The sequence below is a fragment of the Miscanthus floridulus genome, chromosome 17 (genome assembly GCF_019320115.1).
Source record: "Miscanthus floridulus cultivar M001 chromosome 17, ASM1932011v1, whole genome shotgun sequence".
NCBI lineage: Eukaryota > Viridiplantae > Streptophyta > Magnoliopsida > Poales > Poaceae > Miscanthus > Miscanthus floridulus.
This window is the reverse complement of record NC_089596.1, coordinates 25,649,953-25,667,931: the sequence shown is the minus strand read 5'-3', so window position 1 is coordinate 25,667,931 and position 17,979 is coordinate 25,649,953. Positions and strand designations below refer to the sequence as shown.

Sequence of the window (17,979 nt, the reverse complement as noted above, 5' to 3'; positions counted from 1 at the left end):
CGGCAAGGCTCGACGAGACAATAGCGGCAGGTAAAAAGTAGTACACGGCAGCAACAACAATGAGCAGGGAGTACTGGCGTAAGAGACAAGCAGAGTCCGAGAGAGCGAGCAAGCGGGGAGGCAGGACTGACTCGGCTTCACTCTGCCATGGCGCGACATTAATAATTCGGATGACGGATTTATTCAGAGCAAGGGTGATGCACCACTGTACTCAAACGTCCAGAACACAGTGCAACAAGGACAACAACGCTTTTAAATATAATCTCAGATGTTGACGCGAAAAGCTAGTTTTTATTTATTTTATTTTAAGTTTTAACATGATTAACTCCCAATTTTTATTTCAGTTCTAATTACAAGTGATATTTTATTTTGTAACAAAAATTGTTTTCATGCTCAATCCAACAGAACAAGCCATTCACCGTTTACTTGCTAGAATCGCTAGCGGATATTTTAAACATAATTTAAAATTTTAAAATCTGACAGAATCATTTTGGTAAATTTTATTAGGCCTAAAACGTGGTGCTAAATGCGATCATAACATCGGGGTGTTACAACCAACCCCCCTTAAAAAGAATCTCGTCCCGAGATTTGAAGCAAGAAATAGAAGGGAGAAACACAATTACATTCCATAGATCAGGGATCACACGAAAGTTTACATGACTTTAAATACTAAGCCACGCGGGGATCTAGGGATACATGGTTAAGAGCAACTTGGTACAACCGAGACTTACTCTAGAAGTCGAGATAGACGAGGACAATGAAGAATCAACAAGAAGATAATTATCCAAAACATGGCGTAGCACCAACAGATCCAGAAACAGTCGACTGAGAAGTAAAACATCACGAACCCTAAGACCAAACTAACCAAGAGAACTTGAACTTCTTCGATGAACCGGATCTTTTTTTCTCCTCAGATTACACCCTCACCTCAGACTGATAAACCTAGCTTCACAATGTCGACTAGATTTCGTAGCTCTGCTATGAATGTGAGAGGAAATGGGGATGAAGAAGAAGAGCAAGAACCAAGGGGGTCTTATAGAGGCGAACGGAGGTGAGGCGCAACACACCAGAAGTGGAGGCGGAGTGGATGGGATACACAGGCACTTCATGCCATGGAGATAAGGTCGGACATGGTGCGCTTCCTGCGTGAGCGGTAGAGGGGAAATAAAGGGGAGTAGAGGGGGTCCGCTCGATGAGGCAAGCATGCGAGCGATTGTGTTCCCCAAAAGAAGGAAGAAAGGAGAGGGAAGGGGGGTCCAGTACGAGGGACGAGGCACGAGAGTCGAGAACCGACCGGATGCTGGGAAAAAGGAAAAACGCACAGTGCACAAAGATGGCGAGTGTGGCACGATACTACGGCCACGCGAAAACAGGGAGCTAAGGACCTGATACAGATAGCGTTCGTAGGGCACGCAGCGAAATGACCCAACATGCGTAGCGCGGTCAACTAAACATAGGGCTTGGGACATGACGTTCACTCAGGCTTTTCTATTACTCCTGACTACCCGAGGCTAACCTTCCTTACCACTCTTCCTTTTCTATCCTTTACTCGACCACATCTGTCTTTCATGTAGACTGAGACCACGTCATAATTTCTTCCTCCAAAACCACCTCTTGTTTTCCTTGAGAGAGCACTTCTGCATCAACCCGTTGTGGATTTACCGTTTGAATAACTGAACATTTCCAAGGAGAAATTTTTTAAAACAAAATGGTACGGCGGTGTAACTTGGTAAAGGTACTTGGTTAATAACCTCGATACCAGCGCGTGCCGAGCAGCGTCACATGTGGCAGCTGTTCCACAAGGAGCCCTCGGTTTCATCGTGGCACCATAAGCTTTTAACCAGGCAACTATTACCAACTTACACGCCATAAAGGCGGTGGGGTCATAGACCACAGAGTAAGGGGAGTATTACAAGGGAAATTTCAAACAACAAAGGTTCCCTTCACAACAAGGGACAAGGAATTCAAATCCAACGGTGGATTTGTTTTAAAGAAGTGTTTTGCTAGGACATCTACAATTAGTCGATACAGTGTCCAATATTACCCAATCACGGCTGATCTACTGGCATCTGAATGTCAACTTCTCTTGTAACCCGCTTAATATCACCTTGGAAAACTTTAAGCATGTCTAAAGAAACTTAAGGTAGATGAACTCAATAAACACATCGAACTGAATAAAATGCATGTTCCAACGGTCTTATACGGGTACATCATACAGGCATTCAGGCTCCCATTCACGACACGGCATTCACCTACGGTCGAACGAGCTCAACAACTACGGACGACAACAACGGCAAAAATATAATACCGGAGGACAGTGATGAAAAGCACTACTACTACAGGTACAACATCCCAAGGCAGCTAATCTACATCCTCTCGTGGCAATAGCTGAGTGAGAGGAATCAAGGGCTCGACTTCTAACACTTATGAGGGTGGAGGTGCTGGCGGTGCTGCAACACCAGTTCTTCTTCTTTCTGGCGGGTGGATAGGAATCCCTTCCAAGATCGGGGCATCCTACCTTTCAGCAGCCAACGTCCTCCGTTTAGCCCTGGTGACAAGATAGGCCACCCATAGCTGATGGACATGCCGATCTTTAGCTTCCTTCAGGGCTTCCTCCATGGCAGCCTCCTAGCTCTCAGCAGCTGCAGCGCTGGCATGTGCTTCGGCGAGCTGCACCTGGAGCATCCGGTTGAAGACCTCAGCTTCCTCGGCGCGCTGAAGGCACACCCCCAGTTCTAAAGCTTGACGGTCGTACTACTCATCTAGAGCGAGGAGGTACGTGGTCAAGTGCACCACGGTGGGACTGTCCTCATGCGCATCTCGTCCTTACAAAGCCTCCATGCGAGCCCTCCATGCCCATCGATTCTTGTCCAAAGGAGGAAAGAACCGCATGGGGGTACGGGCAATGGGCTCCTCATAGATCTAGCAGAGGTACCACAAGGCTTTGTGGGCCATAACCTGGTAGGTGTCGGTGAAGCTAAACCCGGTTGCGGTCACACTCTAGGCTTTAGTGAGGTTGGGGAACTCTTCACTCTTCCTGATGTAGATGGTAACTTCACACCGCTCGGTGCCATGCTCCTCATACTCACGGCCCTCATACTCGGGATGATCTTTGACTCTGAGCTTTTGCAGGGTGGCATGTAGGATTTTGGGAAAACCCTCAACGTTCAGGCAGTGGTGGACCCAGGATTTAAAACCAGGGTAGTCCTAGTAAAAAAATTTTATGTGCAACACAACAAAATTCAAAGAAAAAGTTCGATAAAATAGCTATAAATTAACCAAATTGAGATAATACAATTGAAAGGCTCAAAACTTATATAAATTAACCAAACTTATATAAGGTCTTACATAAATAAGAGATTACAATACAAGTTCTAGTTCAAGGCTTTTGCTTTGCGCTTTCTCATTGCCATGAAAGCATGAACTTGGCGGAGATTGGACATAAAATAAATTCAAAATTTATTTTATAGAAAAATAGTATCAAATAAAGTTTTGGAGTACACCATTGCGAAGAGCTCATCGAGACAATCGAAACAGACATATTATTTGCTATATTGGGAGCTCGGATCCAAAAGATATTAATTTTAAAAGAGAAGTCAATGTCCACTTAGCAAACTCCAGGAGAGCCCAACAGCACAGCGCCATGCAGCACATGCACTAGGCATCGATACTGGCCAGGCGCGTCCCCATCTGCTTCCCCCAGTGGGAGAGAGCCGTCGAACGGCCCAGCCACTCTGGTAAAGCCACATGACTCATGCAGGAGGCCCCGCCTGCTCCCCAGTTTCACCATGCAGGAGCACAACAGACCTTGACTGCGCACACTCCATGACTACGATAATATGGGCTTCTTTCAGTTTTTTATTGGGCCATACTTTCTATAGGCTAAAGGATTGAAAATGCTGAGTACTAAATAAACTTTGGATCAGATTTTAGGGTAGTCCTAGGCCTACCTAAACTACCCTTTGGGTCTGCCACTGCATTCAGGCAGTAGGTACTAACCCAGGCTCCTGCCATTCTGGCGGTGGTGGTGAGGAAGGCTGAGCAAAAAGCTGGCCCAAAGGAAAAGCTAAGCGAGCTAAAGTGCGCCGAGTGGTGGTACCAATGGCTAAGCCAGACTCTACTTATAAAGGCAGAGCGCTCAGTGGTCCTGGCGCGGTTCACCAGAGTTACCACGTGGGATCACTACGATGAATCGACCAAATTCCGCGTGTCCGAGGCGAGCGACATGCGAGGCCATTACTAACCAGTACGATTGCAAGGTAAGGGTCTGACAAGAGCGTAGAAAAGAGGTATGGGGAGACGTGGGTCATGATAGGCGCGAACCACGGGCGAACATGGAGCACGAAGCCACAGTGCAGACCTAACTCTAGAATAGGAACGAGTCATTCGTGTACAATACGACACACATGACACCTATGGATGGCGTATCTACCAGCAATATGGCACTATAATGCACAAACAGGATATGCATGAATGCACGTCCTATACGTCTTTTCACTGTTGCCAACATATAAGGCAACCGTTCTTAGATTTTTGGCACATCGTTCTCTCCCTATAACTAGTCGATACTCTCAAACTATGCTCGAGTCAGTGTACCTGCAGAAACTTGATTAAGTCTACCTAAGTCAGCAGGGTGTCATCTATCCTGGATACATAACCATAGCAATAGGGCTACTTAGATAACTTTGCATACAAACATCCTAACTTTTTGCAAAAACAGGTTGTCAAATTTTTTAGCTTAGAAAAAGTTTTCAAAGCTGTATTTTCTCATTTTCGCTCTGATACCACCTGTGGCAGAACCGCCTAATCTAATGCCTCACAGGAGTGCTTGTCTTTCCTTAGATACTAAGCACTCGAGGGAGAACACTAAATTACTTGGTTCCATCGGGCACACCCCAAGGGAGAACCCGAAAATCCATATTTTTGCCATCAGGATCACAAATGTGAGAATAAAGCTTACATCATTCTAAACCATTTCTTACATCACTTTTAATACAACATCAGAGCATAATATTTATTAATAACAGCGAAATGAAATCTTATTATCAGAGTTATGATCAACTTAATGGAACAATGGAATATAAATATGTGATCAGAATTACAGCGGACTCAGTGCGGTGCAAGGACCTCCTCCACCAAAATAAAACCCTAACAGTCAGTCCGAAAAGAGCCAGATCCACGACAAGAGAGAAACAAGTCTTCCAAGCGCCCATACACAAGTATGTGCTCGAGATAATAAGTCTGTGACCTGCCTAGAGTCTTATGCAACGATCGGTCCTTAACCGACCAGACAAGGAAAAACGGTGTAACCAAGCTATGACCCGTATCCGCGGCGACACAACTTCTTACACCCACCAATACCCAAACCATATCCCCGCCCAGTCACCATTTTCCTTTCCACCATTTTATATATTCCAAGTGATAATCACATAGTAACATATTTCCTATATCTCACGAGTAATAGGCAATCACTCGACTTCTACCGGAGTCCTGTAGCATGGCATTCTATACGATCATGTCATACTAGTAAGACTCATAGGATAAAGATATATATATAAGTGGGTTTCATTCAACTCCTTAAAACTTAATGCACAAATATAATTTAGACTGCAGAAAAGTAGGGGTTATGCACCGGGGCTTGCCTGGGTAAGATATATATTAAAAAGTTAGTATCTGTATCTTCAGATCATCCACCATCAACTGAATAGAAAACCCATTGCATCATCTTCTGGAGAGAATACCATTGCACCATCTTTGAATTCCCAATCATCCTTCACTTGATCCATTGATCCATCATCGTACCTATATGATATGCAATGCGATGCAGTGCAAAGACGTAATTAATCAATTGCAACCGTGATTCATAAAATACGATTTACGCCACTCAAGTTAACGAGCTAGATCTAACGACGACCGCACTTGGGCTTCATATACACGTTGTCGGATAAGGCGTTATTTCCCAACAATTATTTTAGTTATATAAACCCAAGGTGTTTATTTCTATTCTATCGGTTTAATCTTTATTCGCAATAGGACATCATTATCTATTTAGCAAACTAATTATTCCGGAGCTACAAAAATTACAACGAATACCTAATATTGCTAGGAGCCTACTGTACAAATTTTAGATCCAACACTATTACCAATTTACCACGGAAATTCATACAAGTTCTCCTTTTAACAATATTAAGCATTTTAAAATAATTAGAGCAACCCTAAAAACTTTTTGGGTCTATGTGAACAAAATACACTACTAGGTATATTATAATTTTAGGAGACTAACAAAACTAGTTTGGTATTTTTATGATTTTTCCACACTTTATTTTCAATTTCTGAAAGGCACTGAATTAATAAAACTGAAACAACGTTCGAGACAAGACCTGGGTGACCAACTCGGCCCGCAGGCGGGGCGCTTGATCGGCAACCCAGCAACCGGAGCAGACGACCTAGGTGGGACACACGGCCAGCGGCCTAATGGCCGAGAGCGAGGCAGCGGCCCAGCACAGGCAGCGCCCTAGGCGCAGGTCATAGCGCGGACGGCCCAGTAGCTAGCCCACGCGGCCAAAGCAGCCTAGGCGGGCGACCGTAGGCCGGCCCAGCGCGACAGGTGGCCCAATCGTGGGCGATCGGCCCAGGCGGCCAGGCAGCCCCACCCAACCGGCAATTTTTGCAAAACGACCCTACGCTTTTTCTCTATTCCATGCCAGATCTAACAACACTATTTAGTTGAGTCATGTATTTGTGTAAAGAACCCCGTATAAAATTCCGGCTTGGATTCTCACCCTTCCTTCCTCTTCCAACGCAGGGCACCGGCATCACCGGCCGGTGGCGAGGCAGCTCCGACACCGACGGCCAAGGCGTGCTCGCGCACGGCTGAGGTGCACGCGCATGGGAGAGATAGTGGCGCTGCGTCACACGGGCGTGGCAGCAGTGGATGCGCCCAAGGCGGTTGTGGAAGTTCCAGCGCGGCCGAGGAGCTGCGCGCGGCAAGCTACCACCGTGGTGCGGCCACGGTGCACCCAGGGGTGGCGCTGAGAGCCTACGCACATGCGCGCGAGGTGGCCATGGCATGCTGGGCAGGGGACGCGGACATCAGCGTGCGTGCGGGTGGCTGTGAGCAGCGCTCATGAGGGGGCAACGCTGTGGGCACCCGTGCGCATGGGAGGGAGGGCAAGGGGCGCCGGTGCACGCGCGGATGAGCAGGAACTTGGAGCAGCGACTCCGGCGCGAGGCAAGGAAGCTCGTGCGCACACACGGGAGGTAGTGGGGCTCAGGCACGGGAGGTCCGTGGCCACGACGCATGCACGGGTGGTGAACTAGCGCAGGCCAGGGCGGAGCAGTGCTGTTGCGCAGCAGGCCCAGTGCGGGGCACGAGGAGCTCAGGCGCACACGGGCGCGACTGCGGCTTGGCTAGTTGCGAGCGCCGACACGCGGGATGGCAGCGGCTCGGGGCGAACCGAGGAAGAAAAAGGGGCTAATGCCGTTGTGATGCCTCGGCTACTGGTGTTCTATCGCATCGAGAGGAAAACACTCGACTGGCACTTGTATCATGGGGTTATGAGAGAAGTTCGTGAACACAGGGAGCAGAGGCAAGACAAGCAAGACAGGGACGTGGGGACTCGTGAATTGGAGCTTTGCTTCGCCGGCCACGGAGACAGCAGAAGCAGCACGACGAGGCTCGACGAGACAACAGCGGTAGGTAAAAAGTAGTACACGGTAGCAGCAGCAATGAGCAGGGAGTACTGGCGTAAAAGACAAGAAGAGTCCAAGAGAGCGAGCAAGCGGGGAGGCAGGACTGACTTGGCTTCACTCTGCCATGGCGCGACGTTAATAATTCGGATGACGGATTTATTCAGAGCAAGGGAGACGCACCACTGTACTCAAATGTCCAGAACACAGTGCAGCAAGGACAACAGCGCTTTTAAATATAATCTCAGATGTTGACGCGAAAAGCTAGTTTTTATTTATTTTATTTTAAGTTTTAACATGATTAACTCCCAATTTTTATTTCAGTTCTAATTACAAGTGATATTTTATTTTGTAACAAAATTTGTTTTCATGCTCAATCCAATAGAACAAGCCATTCACCGTTTACTTGCTAGAATCGCTAGCGGATATTTTAAACATAATTTAAAATTTTAAAATCCGACATAATCGTTTCGGTAAATTTTATTAGGCCTAAAACGCGGTGCTAAATGCGATCGTAACACCGGGGCGCCTCCATGGTAAACGGGGGTGCCCTCGGTGGCGGCCACGGCGCCCGGCGTCGACAGTGGCGCGAGCGGATCACGACACTGGTCGACGTTTGGGGAGGAGAGGGGAAGAGAGGTGGAGAGGGAAGGGGAGGAGGGGGGGGGGGGGGGGGGGGCGCCGGTGTGGCGCCCAGCGCCGACGTGGTCGGGTCCTTCAGGGTCGGGGCATTGGGCTGGGTTGAGTTTCGTGCTCAGTGGGGGTAGAGAGGCCCTCGGAGAGGCATTCTGCAACCGTCTCTTTGCCTTAAAAAATGCTTGAACCCAAAATGCGATGAGCAAATCAGAACCTTCTATTTCATGGATGGCTTCTATTCTGTCAAATACAACATCCAATCACTGATCACACAAATACTATGTGGTCCTTGAAATCAAAGTGAAATAAAACCATATGAAGGTATTTCTCCCCATAACTCCAAGACAAGCCAATTAAATAACAAAAAGCCCTTCCAAAATTAAAAAAAACAAAACAAAAGCTTAGCACAACCCTGAACATAGACCTGCAAATACAAAGCAAAACAAAGCAACCAAAGAAGGCGAGATAGCACACTTTGGGGCTGTTTGGTTCCTTTCCCACCTCCTAAAATTTCTGTCACATCGAATGTTTGGACACATGCATGGAGTATTAAATATAGACTAATTACGAAACGAATTGCATAATTTGCGACTAATTTGCGAGACGAATCTTTTAAGCCTAATTAGTCCATGATTTGACAATGTGGTGCTACAGTAAACATGTGCTAATGATAGATTAATTAGGCTTAAAAAATTAGCCTCGAAAATTAGCCTCCATCTATATAATTAGTTTTATAATTAATTTATATTTAATACTCCTTATTAGTCTCTAAACATTCGATGTGACATAAATTTTAGGAGCGCCTAAAGAACCAAACACCCCCTTTATCTTAGCTTTGCTTGCCTGCCTGCCTGGTGCCTGGTCATCTCACCATGATTTGTGCTGTTGCGTAGTTGTGCCATTGTGTGGCGCCATCTCCTCCCAAAATTACACGCCAAACCAAGGTAAAAAAACCATCTGTATTTTCCAGCTACAAAATTCTGAAATCGGAAGAAACCCACATATAAATATGCCGGAGATAATTTTACTCCCCAGCCTGACCTAAAACCCTCACCTTATCTTCTCATCGCCTCGCCTCCCCCCACCCGGCTTCCTCGAATCCTACTACTGCTGCCGCTGTTTTCTTGCTTCGTTGCGTGCTGGCGGAGCAAGAGGCGGCCATGGCCACCATCACCGACGCCGCCCCAGTCGCGCCCGTGGAGGAAGAGAGTGCCGCCCCGGCTGCCGCCGAGGAGGCGCCGCCCAAGAAAGTCGAGGAGGCCGTGGCCACCTCCGACGCCGCCCCAGCCGCGCCCGTGGAGAACGAAATCACGGCCCCGGCGGCGGCGGCCGAGGAGGAGCCCACCAAGAAAGTTGAGATGGCGGCGGCGGCGGAGGAGGAGGAGGATAGGGAGGCGCCGAAGAAGGTCTTGGCGGGTGGGGGAGAGGAGGAGGAGGAGGAGGACGTGAGATTGGATGGGAAAGGTGAGGGTTTTGGGGGTCCAGAGGCCGAGAACGGCCAGGCGGAGGGTGTCGGAGGAGGATATGATGGTGGGGAGGTAAAAGAGGCGGAGGACGATGGTAAAGGTGGGAATTTGGGAGCGGCGGAGGCTGGGAAGGATGACGGCGGCGAGGAACCGGCGTCGGAGGACGGGGAGGCAGCCGCCTCTGTGGCAGCACCCGTGCCAGTGGTGGAGTCCAAGTCGGATAACGGCGAACTGGGGGAGGGGGATCCTTCTCTGGCTTTCCATGATGCGCTGGAAGGTGATGAGAAGGGTGAATTGCGGGAGGAGCAGGAGGACACAGGTTCTGCAGTGGAGTTAAAGGTTGTGGATAAGGTGGCAGATGATGCCAAGTCGCCGGTGGCCGAAGAGGAGAAACTGAAACCAGAAGTTGAGAAGGGCGAGGAGGTAGGTTCTGGGAGTGGAGATGGTGGTGAGTTGAGCGACGAGAAGGAGGTTGAGGTCTCTCCTCCAAGCGAGGAGGCGGCTGAACCAGAGGATAAGGCAACCGACGTTTCTGAAGCTAATGGTCAATTAGGTGATGAGAAGGAAGCGAGTGATGATGTGGTGGCTCTTGGAGGCGAAGAAGCCCCGGAAGAATCGACTAACAAGGATGCTGATGGTGATGATGTGGTGGCTCTGGGAGGTGAAGAATCCCCAGAAGAATCAGCTAAGAAGGATGCTGATGTTGAAGATGAAGCCACCAAACCTGAGCCACCGAGTGAGGCAAGTCCAGTGGTAAGTGAGCATCCTCAATTTGATTTTGTTGCTAGTAGTCTTGATGCTAGTGGGGATGTAAACAATTCAAATGTTACACCAACCCAGGTTCTGAATGATGGAAGCATAGAGGAGCATGCTCCTGCATGTGCTGACAATGTGCTTGAGGATAGTCCTGAGAAGGGGCAGAGTGCTGAAGACCAGGCCATTGCCAGTGAAGTGGTGGAAGATGTTGGTGTCGACAAGCCCACAGAGGTTGAGAATGTTGCTATCTTGTCTCGAGAGTTGGCTCCAGAATCAAGCAATGGAAATAATGGTGCTGATGAGATTGAAGGTGCCACTGAGGTTGTTGATCGTGAAGAGGAGGCTGCTGATAATGAAATAATTGAGGCTGTGCCAGATGACGAGGATGGGGTTGGTAATGAGGCTGACGACGATGATGACGGGGCGAACTCTGACACGAGTCCCGCACGGGTTGCAATCTTAGAGAGCTCTGAAGCTGCGAAGCAGATCATGAAGGAGCTTGCAGAAGGCTCTAGTGGTGGTGTCTCAAGAGACCTCACCAATAGCATGGATGGGCAAATTATGCTTGATGATTCTGAGGATGACGATGACGATGATGATAATGATGATGGGGATGAGAAGGGCTTTGATTCTGCTGCCTTGGCGGCCCTTCTGAAAGCAGCAACCGGTGGATCCTCAGATGGGAATATCACAGTTTCTTCACAAGATGGTTCTAGAATATTCACCATGGACCGACCTGCTGGTCTTGGTTCATCAGCCCCTTCTCTGAGGCCGACTGCGCCTCGCCAACCTGCCCGGTCAAACCTATTCAGCCCCTCGGAGCTAGCAGTTACTGCTGACCCTACAGAAGAGATGACCGAGGAAGAGAAGAAGCTACATGACAAGGTTGAGTTGATTAGAGTAAAGTTTCTGCGTCTGGTTTACAGACTGGGAGCTACTCCTGAAGAAACGGTTGCAGCACAGGTGCTGTACCGTTTGAGCCTTGCTGAGGGTATCCGACATGGTAGGCAGACAAACCGAGCATTCAGCCTTGATAATGCACGGAGGAAGGCCTTACTTCTTGAAGCTGAGGGAAAGGAGGATCTGAACTTCTCATGCAACATACTTGTTCTAGGAAAGACTGGAGTTGGTAAAAGTGCAACTATCAATTCTATATTTGGTGAAGAGAAGTCCAAAACTGATGCCTTTAGCTCAGCAACCACCAATGTGCGGGAAATCGTTGGTGATGTGGATGGTGTCAAGATTAGAATCATTGATACACCTGGCCTTCGACCCAACGTTATGGACCAAGGATCAAACAGAAAGATTCTTGCTGCTGTCAAGAAATATACCAAGAAATGTCCGCCAGATATTGTTCTATATGTGGATCGTCTAGATAGTCTGAGCCGTGATCTCAATGATTTGCCTCTTCTGAAGACAATTACTGCTGTTCTTGGATCATCCATATGGTTCAATGCCATTGTTGCACTCACACATGCTGCCTCTGCTCCACCTGAAGGCCTGAATGGTGCTCCCATGACATATGAGGTCTTGATGGCTCAGAGATCCCACATCATCCAGCAGTCCATCAGGCAGGCTGCTGGAGATATGCGCTTGATGAACCCAGTAGCCCTTGTTGAGAACCATCCTTCGTGCAGGAAAAACCGTGAGGGCCAGAAAGTGCTTCCGAATGGCCAAAGCTGGAGGCATCAGATGTTGCTTTTGTGCTACTCCTCAAAGATATTATCGGAAGCCAACTCACTTCTGAAGCTTCAGGATCCTAATCCTGGAAAGCTTTTTGGCTTCCGTTTCCGCTCCCCACCTCTTCCTTTCTTGTTGTCCTCACTCTTGCAGTCTAGAGCCCACCCGAAACTTTCTGCTGAGCAGGGTGGCAATGAGGGTGATTCTGATATTGAATTGGATGACTATTCTGATGTAGAACAAGATGATGATGAAGAAGAATATGATCAGCTTCCACCCTTCAAACCCTTGACCAAAGCTCAGCTTGCAAGGCTCACAAAGGAGCAGAAGAATGCTTATTTTGATGAGTATGACTACAGGGTCAAGCTTCTCCAGAAGAAACAATGGAAGGATGAGATCCGCAGGTTAAAGGAGATGAAGAAGAGGGGAAAAACTGATCTTGATGATTATGGGTATGCAAATATTGCTGGTGAGAACGATCAGGATCCTCCTCCAGAGAATGTATCAGTTCCCTTACCTGATATGGTGCTGCCTCCTTCATTTGATTGTGACAATCCCACATACCGGTACCGCTTTCTGGAGCCAACTTCGACTGTCCTAGCAAGGCCTGTTTTAGATGCGCATGGATGGGATCATGACTGTGGTTATGATGGAGTGAGCGTTGAAGAGACACTAGCTATCCTTAGCAGGTTCCCAGCAAATGTAGCAGTTCAGGTCACCAAGGACAAGAAGGAATTTAGCATCCATTTGGACTCTTCCATCGCAGCAAAGCATGGAGAGAATGCATCATCGCTTGCTGGTTTTGATATCCAGACTGTGGGGCGGCAGCTTGCATATATTCTCCGTGGCGAGACAAAAATCAAGAATATCAAGAAGAACAAGACCACTGGAGGGTTCTCAGTAACTTTTCTGGGCGACATTGTGGCAACTGGACTGAAGGTCGAGGACCAACTCTCCCTTGGGAAGCGGTTGTCACTAGTTGCCAGCACTGGTGCGATGCGAGCCCAAGGGGACACTGCATATGGAGCTAACTTGGAGGCACGCCTGAAGGACAAAGACTATCCGATTGGCCAGTCCCTCTCAACCTTGGGTCTCTCTCTGATGAAGTGGCGTCGGGACCTTGCTCTGGGCGCAAACTTGCAGTCCCAGTTCTCCATCGGAAGGGGGTCGAAGATGGCAGTGCGACTTGGTCTGAACAACAAGTTGAGTGGGCAGATCACTGTCAGGACAAGCACCTCAGAACAGGTCCAGATCGCACTTCTGGGTCTCATACCGGTTGCAGTCTCCATCTACAGGAGCTTCCGGCCCAGTGAACCGTCCTTCGCTTATTAGCTTGTTTGGAGGAGTCCCAGTTTAATTATTTCATAACCATATCGTTTCTCTTAGCAATTTTCCTTTTCATATGAACCATGTTTCCTGCTGTTTCAGTTTACTCTTTTGTAATTGGCAGATCGTTTGCTATCATAATTTTGGCTGAAAGAGGGTTGTGAGATTTATCTGGAACTATAGCTGAATAAATAGGCAACGTATCATGTGCAAACCAACCAACCTGTGCAAACTTGGAAACTATCGATCAGGACCACTAGATGTTGATCCAATGGATGGGATGAGAGGTGGGATTTTTTTCCGCTTAAGCCCCCATTCGCCGGCCTTTTTTTTTTTGCGCTTAAGCTCCCTCACTCCATCCATTGGATCAGCATTTAGTGGTCCTGATTGGTAGTTTGCACAGGTTGGTTGGTTTGCACCTGATATGTTGCCGAATAAATAATGTCACGGGATGTATGGTCTATTACAGTTTCTAAGTTTCTTAGTACATTCTGATTATTCTTGTGGTTATCAATCTATTAGTGTTTCTAAGTCTATTCTGATTATTCTGTCAGTAGTACTGCTTTGCTACTAATGCTGATGTGGACATATGGCGATTATATTACTGGGAGTAGCTGGCCAGAGCATGCATCGCATCTAGCTATATCTTTGATCCTTGTGGTCGTCAGTCTGTATTGCCATGCCAGACCCAGATTTGCTGCTGCTGCTTTTTTTAGGAGCACATATTCCTGTATTTGCATCATGATAAAGACCTGAACTTTTTGCACATGTATCATTAGTTGAGGTGCATTGTTTCTGTATCAGTTTTTTTAGACGCAATTCATGATTCGTCATTGGCTTGTGCAGAAAACAACAATCCTGCTGAACGTGGAAACAGGAGTGGTAGTAGCTAATGGGTTCACTTCACCATTCACCTGACTATCTAGCCCTTTTCTTTTAGATGGTTTGCATTGCAATCGCATGTGTGTTGAAGGCTCAGATCTAGTATTCTATAGTTTGCAGTTTTGCGGTGTCTTCCGTTTCCTGTTTTTTGTGAGCTCGAGGCAAGTTCTGAATATGATATGGCAAAATTGCAGACCTGATGAAACGGTGCATCGATAGATGGGCCGCAGATCCGAAGGAACGGGGAAGGCGTGGCTTGGGAATCCAGCCCATGGACCTTGCACGTGCGACCCTAGCTTCCTGGCCTCCTGGGCTTGGTCTTCCTTTTCTTCTTTTCTAATTCATTCAAAGTCTTATTATGGGGTGTTTTCTGTTTCCATGCATCCAAAATGCAAAACTGAACTGCAGTGCTATTTCTTGTGGCGCCAAGCTGAACTCTGTGCCTCTGTCTAGTAGGAAACACGCGAGTTTTATGCCATAGGGACCGAGAGACAGCTAGAAATTTGGAGACCAACGAGAGAGTTAAATAATTGTCAAACATGTCGCAGACGAAGAAAACATCAATCAAACAGTTCCACGTATCGGTAATAGCGGTGTTTGTTCTTGTTACGGTCAATGAGGACGGCACATTCCGCACGTGAGATGTCATTCGTTACTTGAGATAATAGCAAGTTCAAGCTCAAGCACAAGCATGAGAAAACCAGTTAAATGCCCTGCGTGGTTGCGAGCATGATGTCAATATAAGTGGCACCATGTGCTAGCACGAAGTGTTTTTTTTTTAAGTAGGCACGAAGTGAATTTGGTGAATGAAATAAACTACTATTCCGATCTCCTAAACACATTAGTATTATTATATTAGATACTTCTCTCTCTGTTTCTCGATGAATCGATTTCTAGAGTTGTCTAAAGTCATTTTTTTAAGTTTAACCAAATTTATATGAAAGAGTATTAAGAATTATGACACAAAGTATTATTAGATTCATCAAAAACTATATTTTCATAATGTGCTTATTTGATGTCACAAATATTTATATTTTGTTCTATACATTTTGTCAGACATAAAAAAGTTTGACTTAAACAACTTTAGGAATTAATTTATTCGGGTCGGAGGGAGTAATCCTTATGAGCTACATCATACACATTACAATATGTCTATTTTAGCACATACAATATGTAACATTTAAATTTGTTAACATATGTAAACACATAAACTTGCTATGACATATATAAACACATGTGGCACTAAAACTTGCTATGTTCACCGAAGCATATGGCAGTGTTCACCTAGATATAAGTCTAGCCCGTCTAGACGCTAGTCATGGGATTAACGACTACTTTGGCCCCTAGACTTTGGGCTAGACAGTTAGACCGTCTAGACAGTCAACTCTAGTCAAAGACCGTCTAGACATGAGGGCAAGACATGAACTAGACTCTATTTGACGATCGACATGGTGTCCTAGACATTAAGTCTAGGCAACAAGACATCCCAAATTTGACCCGGACAACGTACAAGGAAGCATTCAGCCATCCTGCGTAGATTGATATTGCTTATAATTAAGTTAATAATCATATCATATCATGATATAGCTTATAATTTAGCTAGTTATCTGATCTGATAATGATATAGTTGAGAATTTAATTAATTATCATGTCATATCAACTATATAGCATGGCATTGTGAAAACTGAGAACTAAGTACTATGTCACTATGACAATATGTGGTTCACTTTGCTTCTTTTGGTTTCTATAAATTGCAAATTGTCATGTCTATATGTTAGAGAGATAATGAATTAGATGTGTGATAAACCAAGAACTTGGAGCTATTGTATTTCAAATCTGAATTGCTCATATGTTATCACCTTCTCATAATATTGTCTTTGTGTTTTGGATGCTAGAGTATACTTAGCCAATTACATGTGCATTTCTTATATTTGTATGAAATTTTAGCTACTGCAATACAGAATCGTCTAATACGTCTAGACACGTCTAATCTTTGTCTGGACTGTCTACAAGGTCGGAAGGTTGACGATTGTCTTGCGTCTAGCGTCTAGGCTACCATTTAAACTTGTTCACAAAAAACTTACATGACACTCAAACTTGCTATGTGCATTTAAACATGTGCTTCATTTAAACTTGTTTGGTTAACACATATATGACACTTAAAATTTGCTATGTTCATCATTAAATTCACTTAAACTTATTGTCGGGTATCGATATTAGGGATACCCAAAGCAAGAAAGTTAGCGCCCACGTTGACTTTCCTGGATGGATCAAGACGTATTAAAAGGTCTCACCCGACCCCAAGGCCGCGGGCTCCGTCTCGCCCGACCCCAAGGCCGCGGGCTCCATCTTGCCCGACCCCTTGGGTACGGGCTCCGTCTCGCCCAACCCCTAGGACGCCGGTTCTGTCTCGCCTAAGGCCGCGGGCTCCGTCTCGCCCGACCTTGAGGCCGCGGGCTCTGTCTCGCCCGACCCCTTAGGTGCAGGCTCCATCTCGCCCGACCCCAAGGATGTGGGTTCCGTCTCGCCCTTGGGTGCGGGCTCCGTCTCGCCTGACCCCAAGGACGCAGTTTCCGTTTCGCCCAAGGCTCTCGTCCGACCCCTTGGGTACGGGCTCCGTCTCGTCCGACAGGGACCCATACCGCCGCCAACCACTCCAGGTCCAAGCGTATGGGCCTAGGTCAAAACTCTGACACCAGGGAAGAGATTGACATGCCTCGATGTAACCTGTGGCCATGACGGGCCATACCTAGGGATTCACATCAAGAACAGTGTCAGGCGTGCCGGTGATGTCCTGCCTAACCCTCGTACGGATGCTGACAGGCGTGTCAGTTCACCACGACGTCCGCCGAGATGGAGTGGAACGCCATGACCGGCAGATGATGCCTGCGCATGGCGCTAGTGATGAACAGAGCCACGATGTGGAGCCATCCCTATTGACATCTACAGGATAGGCGGGACCCGAATGAAGGAGAAGAAGGACCCGGCAACCCTGGAAGCCTTCTCTTCTCTCTTCTCTCTCTCATTCTTCTCCTTTTCCTCCGCTGTAACCCGCGCTTTCCCTTCACCAATAAAAGGGGAAGCAGGGCGCCCCATAAAAGGGGATGAATCGGAACACAAGAGCATGACACGAGCACACGGCTGAGCGGCAAGCGAGCTCTCAGCACTTGTTCACTCCTTCCATCAGAGACTTGGGATCCTCTTCCTCTCTCATCTATTTGTAACCTCTACTATAAACCAAGTGCCGGTAACATGAGCAGCAGCGAACTGGACGTAGGGACGTTCCGCCCGAACCAGTATAAACCCTTGTATCCTCCGAGCACACCATCCGAGCCAGACGTGCAAATACAAATTTACTCGTCAGTGGTTCGAAAACACCGACAGTTGGCGCGCCAGGTAGAGGCTTTTTGCGTGTCTCAACATCCACATTAGGCCTCGGATGGCTAGTCACAGCATCAGCTGGGTCCTAGGAGCGCACGTGCGCTTCGGGAACCTAGACTTCATCATTACGACGGAGGGAGAGTTGGCGTAGGCTCCTGCCTTT

General features: G+C 47.2%; 1 protein-coding gene across 1 annotated transcript; it reads left to right on the top strand.

The window, feature by feature from the left end:
- Positions 1 to 9,372: 9,372 nt before the first annotated feature.
- On the top strand, positions 9,373 to 14,277 carry LOC136516298 (translocase of chloroplast 101, chloroplastic-like). The gene is made up of 2 exons (XM_066509659.1): positions 9,373 to 10,544; positions 10,632 to 14,277. The coding sequence occupies exons 1-2, from the start codon at positions 9,486 to 9,488 to the stop codon at positions 13,557 to 13,559; spliced, it is 3,987 nt and encodes a 1,328-aa protein (XP_066365756.1). The 5' UTR covers positions 9,373 to 9,485; the 3' UTR covers positions 13,560 to 14,277.
- Positions 14,278 to 17,979: the final 3,702 nt, after the last annotated feature.

Coding starts and splice junctions, on each gene's coding strand:
- LOC136516298 (XM_066509659.1), top strand. CDS start 9,486: ATGGCCACCATCACCGACGCCGCCCCAGTCGCGCCCGTGGAGGAAGAG. Junction 10,545..10,631: donor CGAGTGAGGCAAGTCCAGTG/GTAAGTGAGCAT, acceptor ACACCAACCCAG/GTTCTGAATGATGGAAGCAT.